Source organism: Neophocaena asiaeorientalis, unplaced genomic scaffold (assembly GCF_003031525.2).
Source record: "Neophocaena asiaeorientalis asiaeorientalis breed wild unplaced genomic scaffold, Neophocaena_asiaeorientalis_V1.1 scaffold280, whole genome shotgun sequence".
Classification (NCBI taxonomy): Eukaryota; Metazoa; Chordata; class Mammalia; order Artiodactyla; family Phocoenidae; genus Neophocaena; species Neophocaena asiaeorientalis.
This window is the reverse complement of record NW_020185321.1, coordinates 4843420-4852200: the sequence shown is the minus strand read 5'-3', so window position 1 is coordinate 4852200 and position 8781 is coordinate 4843420. Positions and strand designations below refer to the sequence as shown.

General features: G+C 54.5%; 1 protein-coding gene across 2 annotated transcripts in view; it reads right to left on the bottom strand.

Moving 5' to 3' along the window:
• The window catches only part of LSR (lipolysis stimulated lipoprotein receptor), a 14311-nt gene that overhangs the window by 1501 nt on the left and 4029 nt on the right, over nucleotides 1-8781 (bottom strand). The window contains exons 3-6 of one of the 2 annotated variants that reach the window (XM_024734013.1): nucleotides 5830-5949; nucleotides 3878-3934; nucleotides 3177-3323; nucleotides 16-145 (exon numbers count right to left, since the gene is read on the bottom strand). In XM_024734013.1, the coding sequence (XP_024589781.1) occupies nucleotides 16-145; nucleotides 3177-3323; nucleotides 3878-3934; nucleotides 5830-5949 (454 nt within the window). The remainder of the gene's footprint in view (nucleotides 1-15; nucleotides 146-3176; nucleotides 3324-3877; nucleotides 3935-5829; nucleotides 5950-8781) is intronic. The other variant, XM_024734014.1, reaches the window with a different exon arrangement.

Sequence of the window (8781 nt, the reverse complement as noted above, 5' to 3'; positions counted from 1 at the left end):
TTCCTGTCGAAGTCTCCAGAGTACCCGTTGTACAGAGGGCCCATGGGAATCATGGCTGGGGTCTTGGCAGGGGAGAGGTGGGCATAGGTGCTGGGGGCGTAGATGCTTGGGGCACCTGAGGTGGCAGCTTTGCCAGCAGCATACACTGGGGAGGACACACATAGCATGAGAAGGCCCCCAGGGGCCACATGCCTTCTTCCCACCCCACCTCCCGCCACCCCAGGCTGAGGAGCTTCCCTAGGTGCTCGGTTGGTTTCTGCAGGGTCCCTGAGGTTAGAGGACATCAGCTTCATTGAGTCCACACCTCCTGTGCCATTCCTCACAGAAGTTTCAGGATGGGGGGGTGCGTATTGGCAGCTGGCGGCCCCGATCTGGTAGGCCAGTATGTTTTAGACAGTTTGATGGTTTGCCAACATCTGACAAGGTTTTACATCAAACTCTCCTGCCAGCTTATCACAAGATGCGGCCACCCCGGACCTGCATTCCTACAGAGCAACAGGGGCAGAGGTGCCCTATAGGTAAAGCCCACAAGCCGGTAAACAAGTATTCCCTTTGGCAGCTGAGCCCTTGCTCTAGAAAAATGGATCATCTGGCAGGGGGAATCCCATGCCTACTCCCCTCTCACACCTGCTCGGTCCTCCCCACAGGGTCTTGCAGACCCAAAGGTGGTGGGACTCAGTCTGAGGCAGGATCTTGGGAGCCCCAGAGTTCACTTGCCTCAGCCAAGCAGCAAAGCGTCTCCTCTACTGATTTTGGCTTGACAGCTCAAGGACAAATCCTCCTCCTCTCCCTGCCACCTTCCTCCCCAGGCAAGAGGTTGGGTCCTGGTGGCTGCTTTGAGGCAAAAGTCATGGGCCTGGGCAAGTCACTTCCTCCCCGGGACTCCAACAGGAAGATGGAGTGGGGAGATGGGCTCAGGAAGCTCCCTTCACCTCTGATTCAATTGGGAGGCAGAAGGCTCAGTGCTCAGCCCCACCCCACCCAGCCCTGAAGGAGCCCTTCGGCGGCTCAGCTGATGTGCCCTTTTATAATTAACTGTGGGAGACGCTGCTCCAGGACAGCTCAGCAGGACTGTGGCTGTGACAGAAACGACAGGGCTTCCGGCAGGGAGTTAATGGGACCTCGCTTTGGGGTAACAGGGTCTCAGGATGGAGGAAATGGGGCCCTGGGCCTGGCATTTGCAGTCCTGGTCCCAGCCTTAGTTAGTGGGGTAACTGCGAACTTGTTTGCAGCCCTTGAGGATTCCACGCGACCTGTGAAATGACCAACACCCACTGCCCGAGCAATAAGCAAGAAGCTCTCACTAAAAATGATGAGAGGGAGAGGGGATGGCCAGCACAGGCCTCCAGAGAGCAGTGGATTTCTTTTTTCAGGGCCGCGATGAAGCAGGTTGCCCACTGCTGAGTTCAGTGACTGTAAAGTTAGCCAGCATGGATTGAGATGCGGCCCCGTGCTGGGCCTGCATACACAGTGCTCCCTTGATGCTCACGATGCCCCCGTGACGGCAGGACCTTGCAGAGAAGGAAACCAGCTGCTCGTCTGAGGTCACGTGGTGTGAGTGGCAGGGCTCTGACTTACCAACGCTGACAGCAGCAATGTCCAACAGCTAGTGGGCGGGGAACACTCTATGTAGGCCAAGCCCCGCAGTTAATGCGGGACACACCAGTTCACCAGATCCCAACTCACCCTGTACAGCGGGCTCTACCATGGCCCCATTTTACAGAGGAGGAAACTGGGGCTGAGAGGGGAGGTCATTCACTGGGCTTCCCAACAGGTAAGGTGTCCAGCCAGGACTCAAACCTCCACCTGCCCAAGCTTGCAACGACTGCCTATGATTTTACCTGGACCATATTGCACTGGAGTTATGGCACGTGGAAACCTTAAATATACGGATGCCAACACACAGCCGTCTGAGCTACATGGGTAATTCTTTCCACCACCTTGGCCTAGGGGCCAAGGAGCCAAATCAGCAGGTGCCAGGAGAGGGGCAGGTCCGTCCCTCTTTTGGTCTCCCATAGTCTAGGTGCTCCTAACACGTAAAGTTATTTATTTCTATCTACCAACATCATCTGTTCATCAAGTAAAGATACGGTGAACTTGACAATGATGAAGGAAAAGGTGAGGTGTCCTCACTTAGAACTAGTAGGGAAGTGCGCTTTCATGGCCCACTTTCAATACAAGGAACAAGAGAGCAGATATGTCTGAATATAAGAAAGTAGCCAGTGTAAACTTCCATGTCAGAGGTGATGAAAATAGTCATGCGAACTTCCCAACAACGGAGTGCAGAGGTGCTGGTTCACCCAGACGCTCTCTGGAAGGCAACCGGCAGTGCTGAGGTCCCTGAGGAAGGGGAACGGGGCAGCTGGAGGAGGGAGACTCTCTCTTCCTTTCCACCCCTGTTTTGTTTGCTGCTTCTCCCTCCATCTCTGGTCCCACGTCTAATCCCAGGCCTGCAGGTGCCCACTCTGAGGCCCTGGATGTGTCCTTAAACAGCACCCGTGGGAAATCCGGAGTGCTTGTGTGGATGTGGGTTGTTAAAAGATGCTTGAATTTGCTGGGGCTGTCAACCTTGTTTGGTTTCTCACCTTTTTCACTTAGATTTTGTTTTTATTTTTTTTTTGGCCACCCCGCATGTCATGTGGGATGTTAGTTCCCCAACCAGGGATCAAACATGTTCCCCCGGCAGTGGAAGCGCGGAGTCTTAACCACTGGACCGCCAGGGAAGTCCCCAAGATTCTGTTTTTAAAGGGAGTTTTACTTTCCGGTGAATAATGTTTTGTACTATTTGAATTTTTTTTTTTTTTTTTTACCACGTGCATAAATTATACTTTCAAAAGCAAAGACTCAAAATAAATGAAAGGTGAAAAATAAGTGAAGAGCTGAAGTATGTAAATGATAATCTAAAACAGCAGGTCCTCCTTGGCCCACTTTCTCCCAAATTGCTCCCCTTAAAACCTCCAGACCGGGACTTCCCTGGTGGTCCAGTGGTTAAGACTTTGCCTTCCAATGCACGGAGCGCGGGTTGCGGAGCTGAGGACCCACATGCCTCAGGGCCAAAAACCTCCAGACCGGTGAGTGGCACCGTCCCGGGAGGCAGGCAGACGGCCACCTCCTCTCCTTGGACTCAGGAGGGAGGCCAAGCGGGGGCGGACAGGCAAGGGGCGAGGGACACTTACGGGCCTCTGGGCAGCAGCACTTTTCGGGGCAGCAGGGGCACCTGACGTAACAGCAACAGGTGTGGGGGCAACACTGACACCAGCAGATGCCCAGCAGGAGGAAGACGAGGAAGGCAGCCAGGCAGACCACGACCACGAACAGCCAGTCTGCGGAGAGACAAGAGCTGGCCCTGAGCTGGGAGGCTGGGGAGGGGACAGGGATGCGGGCACCGGGGGCAGTGCGGAGTGAGGGTGGGGCAGGGGCCGTCTGCAGAGCTCTCCGGGAAGCTGCAGCCCTCGCTGGAGTCTCCATGCCAGGGGCTGGGGCGCAGCTGCAGAGGGACGCCCGCTCCTCTACAACATGGGCCGGCCCCAAAGTTAGGGAACTCGCCCCAGGCTCATCTGGACGAGGCAGCGAACACAAGGCGACCCGGCCAGAGCAAGATAGGCTGTAGCCTTGAGAGAGGACAGAGAGCCAGCTGCCCAGATCCCGACCCCCAGAAGGGCACTGCAGGCACCAGTCACAGGACCCCCCTGCCTACACCCCAGGCCCCTCGTCAGCCAGCCCAGCCCACCCCACGGCCCAGAGCCAGGTCACTAGATGCCCTGGAGTCAGAGTCAGGCGGCGTTATTAGTGGGGTCTGAACGGGCGGCATTTAGGGCGGGGGAGAGTACTCGGACAGAAGCGGTAAGTGGTGCATGGGGGACTCCACCCGCCCTACCTTCCATGGGCCCCGCCTGAAAACCGGGTAAGAGCTCAGCCACCCCAGAGGTCCTGCCTGGAGGGACAAAAGAGAGACAGATTATGCTGCCCCTGCCCTGAAGCCCGGCTCCGGGGTCATCAGGGTGGAGGTATGCCCTGCAGAAGAGGTGGGGTCGGTGGACTAGCAGGGTCCGAGCATATGGTTCCTCCCCCATCCCCCCATCCTATGTGGGTGCTGTTTTCCAGAAGATTTCCATCATGTAATTCACTCACTCTCTCCCGCCACGGGGGATTCTATTGCCCAGAAGGGTTCCAGGATGTATCCCATGGGCTCTGAAGGATCGACCTCAGTTTGGGACTCCATCTCTTCCACACACACAGGTCCTATCGCCCCAAAGGGTTCCATCCCAGGTGAGAGGGGCAGTCCCTGTTCCACCAGGCACAAGAGGTCTAGTAATGCTAGGGCCCATGGAAATGTTTTATTTTAAAATCTGAAGGAAAAAATACGACAATACTGAATATATAACAATGACTTGTCTTTATAACAACGCAATCATAAAATATAATGTTTTTTTTTAATCCAGAGGAAGAGGCCCTTGAAGGCGAAAGTGCCTACAACCCATAAAAGTCACAGTATGGCCCTGGGTTCTCTGCCCACCGGGGTCCCCTACGCAAGTTTCATGGCATGGCTAGTGTCTCCTTTAGGTGCCGCCCGGCACTCCGTGCCCCGCGAGTGCTGTATCTCAGGGGCATCTACACACCTGGCTGTACACCAACGAAGCTCTATCCAGAGCTCAGCACCCCATGCCACATGCCCCCAGGAGAAGGTTCTAGCATATAAACCAGCGGTTCTCAAAGTGTGGTCCTGTCTGGGAGGCCAAGCCGCTCTCCTGATAACACTAAGCCATTGTTTGCCCTTCTCACTCTCCTTCACCAGTAGAGGTGCAGGCGGGGGAGCTTTCCACAGGCTCCATCACATGTGATGATGTCATTTGCTCTGATGGTAATCGACTGTGTGCCTGTGTGCCAGATCCAATTTATAATATGTTAAACAACTATAAATATAACCCACAGAAACTTAAACAGAATTTCTTGGAGATCCTCAATCATCCTTCTTTTACGTGGGTCCTGCGACTAAACTTGAGACGTGCGGATGTAGGTTGTGCATTTTACCGAAGAACACACAGATTTCTCTGGGTCACTGGTGCATGCACTCTGTCACCCAGACGTGAACTCTGTTGCATGATCTGAGCACCCTGGGGCGTGCTCCCCCATCATGTGCTCGTGCACACATGCGTCACCTTGCATCATGCATGTGATGATGGCAACGTGCGACCTGGCAACATCTCACGTATAGCACACACCACGCGAGACTGTATGTGTCAGCCGAGAACAGAGCATCTGGCTAACGGCAGCATCCCTTCCACACATGGCGGGGTGGGGGGGCCTCACAGCCGGGCGGAGGCTGCTGGCGGGTACCCCAGCCTGCCCCTGAGCTTGTAGAGGCAGCCGAGCTTAAGGGGAGCAGTAACTACACAAGCCACACAGTGGCATCCCAGCAAGGCAGAGGGCCAGCTTCCAGTGCTCTGGCAAGGGACTCCGGGGTGAGAGTGGCTCTGGGGGTGGGGCAGAAGCCTCCTCTCAGTTATACATGCCATCAACCCTCCTCGCTCACTGCCCATCAACTCTAACCGTTTCTGTATTTTTAAAAACGGAGACTGGGAAGAGGTAGAGTCCCCATTTCTCTCCACTCTTAGTTCTGGCTCTGGTTTATTTGAAATGTTGCAGCGGGCGAGGGGTCCCTACCCTGCCTGGGGTGCAGGGTACAAATAAGCCCAAGTGACTGGTGGTGCTGTGAGGGGAGAACAGAGCAGGCGACAGAGCCCAGAAAGTGAGCTGGAGGGCAGAGAGCAGATACAGCAGTGGCAGAAGAAGCCCCCGACCCTGTCCCTCAGGGCCCAGCCCACTCACCGAGGACGATGAGCTCTGCGTAGGCCTCGTTGTTCCCCTGGAGGTCCTGGGCTGACACCACAGAGCAGTAGTACACACCGCTGTCCCCCCAAGCCGTCTGGTCAAAGGTCAGGTCAGCATCTGCGTCAGGAGGAGATGCGTGAGGGCACCTCGGGGGAGGGGTGCCTGATGCCCGCAGCCCCTGCCATGAGCACATGGGGAAGGGGGCTGCAGACAGACAAGTGAAAATTGAATCACTCATACCAAGGGCGCTCTACCTTTTAGGCTCGGTTCTAAACACTTAATGCGGGGAATTTCAAGAAAGCTGTCAGATGGCACTGTTACCTTCCCTGTCTTGTAGAGAAAAGAAAGGGGTCTGGTGAAATTACTGATGAGCTGTACAACTGTGGCAAAAACTGGGGTGGTGGGGCTGGGACGGTCTGACTCCAGAGCCAGCAGTTCAGACTTACGCCTTCCTCTGTCCCATGTCCCAAAGCAAAAGAAGTCGACTCCCCAAGACACGACCCACTACAGAGCCTAGTGCAGACCCAGGGGCCTGGGGCCTGGATAAGGAGGCAAAGATAAACAGGCCAGATTCCAGGGATCAGGAGTCACCCCGGCATGAGAAGGCGGGGATGTGAGGGAGAGACGTGGACTAGTTCCCTCGTCCTCCGGCCACCATCAGCACCCCTCTTCCAGGTCAGGCCCAGGGCTTGAGCACGCTCTGTGAAGCAGCCCCAGGCAAGGAGCCTCTTAATTACACCAGAAAAGGGTTTCCGCACATCCAGTTTCCTCTCTGCTCCTCAGGCCCTAATTAGTTAAATCGCTCCAGCCATTCACCAGGGCGGGACAGGGTGTGAGATGGGGCTGCAGGGCAACTCCACCTTAGGCCCCCAGAGGACAGGAGGTAGGAAAAGGCCAGAGACAGCACCCCCAGAGGCCCACAGCCTTTCTCCCCAGCTGCTCTGGCTCTCTGGCTCCCTCGGACCCGCCTACCACCTTGCCCCACGGACCCCTGCCCTTCTCCAGGACAGTTCCGAGGGCAGCCACTGCGTGCGCCCCAGTCCACAGCACCTGGGCATCAGTCAACTGCCGAAGGAATGAAAGGCCCGGAGCCTCCTTCATTCTTTGGAAGGAAGACCTCACATCCATAGAAAAACCTCCTCTCAATGTCTATCTACACCATTCCAATCGCCTTACCCTGGCTCACAAGGCCCTTGCAGTAGTGACACACGGCCACTGGTCACCACACCAGCCTCATCCCCCACTCTCCTTCACTCACTAGACTCCAGACACACTGGCCGCCTCACTGTCCCCCCACGTGCTGGGCTCACAACTGCCTCAGCCTGCACTCCTGCTGTTCCCTCTGCCTGGCTCTGTGTTCGCAGACCCTCAGAGGGCTGGTTCCATCCTGCTGGCACAGCTCCCCTGCCAGACTGCCTAATTATATCAGCCAGCTTAGGGGCTGCCTGGCCATGATCCCATCTCCAGGAGGAAGCGGGCTCCAGGCAAGCAGAACCTGGTCTGTCTTGGTCGCCGCTGAGTCCTCCAGGGCCTGGCCAGGAACTGGGAATGAGCCCCTTCCCTCCCCATGCTGACCTTCCTTAGCGTTCCGGGCATGTGGCTATATTCGAGTAGGTGCTTGATACAGTCACTACAAATGAGGCACCTGGTGTACTAGAGAGCAACCGTTCTCAAAGTGTGATCTGTGGGACCTAGGGTTCCGCCAGACCTTTGCAGGGGATCCCTGAGGTCGAAGTTATTTTCATAATAATCGTGAGATATTTGCCTTTTCCACTTAATCTCATGAGTGTAGTCTGGAGCTTTCCGGAGGCTACATGTGTGTGTTATCACAGTACACTGAGTGCAGAAGCAGCTCTGAGAAGCCAGCTTCTATTCAGCCAGACTTTAAGGAGATATGCAAAAACATAAAATCAATGCCATACATTTTCATTAAAGGTTTTCATTTGGGAAATACGGTTATTTTTTCATAAAAGTATGTTATTTATACTAATCTATAGAGTTTATTATCATCATTAAAAAATTTTTTTTATCTTCTCAGTTTTCTAGCTGTAAAAACAAAGCTCTTTGAGGGCCTCAGTAATTAAGAGTGTAAGGAGGTCCTAAGACCCACACGTTTGAGAACCACTGCTATAGAGGACAGGTATGAACCCCTGCCCTTATATGGCTCAGATCCTAACTGGGAAAGAGTGACAAATAAAAAATTTAAACATATCGAGGATCAGATGGTGAGAGCAGTAATAGAAGGCAGACAGGAAGTGCCTCTGTTGTAGAGGTGGGGACCGTGAGGAGTTTAAGTGACCCGAAAGGTAGGGTGACCCTGGGCGCTGACACTCCTTCGTGGTCACATATCCAGCCCCCAGTTATTGATCTCTTACTATGTGCTAGGTCCCTCTGCATATGTTCTTTCATGGAATCACCCTAAAACTCTAACCTACATTCTCCCAAATCCTCCAGATTCTCCATAACACCCTCTTGGCCCATCATTTTCTCCACTTGTATCTTTAAATCAGACTCTAAAAATGCCTCTCCAAAACCAGAACCCAAGAGGAGGGCCCCGCCCAAAGCCAGAGCGGGGTGGGAAGGCAGCCCCTAGGCCAGCAAGAGCTCCTAGGCCAGAAGCTAAACTCTGGGCTCCTGCGGGCCGGATCTGGGTCTCAATGCATTCTGTTTGGCCTGCACAATGTTTTCAAAACCCATGAAAAATACCACTTTCCGGCTTCTTTTGATCAGTTCTAAGGCCTGGGCTCACCTCCTTCCTGCAAGGCACACCCTGTTCCCAGTCTATGTCTGGTCCTGACATCACCTGGGCTGGGCATTGCTCTAATTATTTTAGGTGCAAGGAGAAAATGCCGGGTCTCCATTTGGGAACAGGAGCTGGGCTTTCCTCCACTTCCCTGGGCCTCTGACTCCTCATTGCACACAGCAGAGGGGGCCCTGGTGACCTCGGGG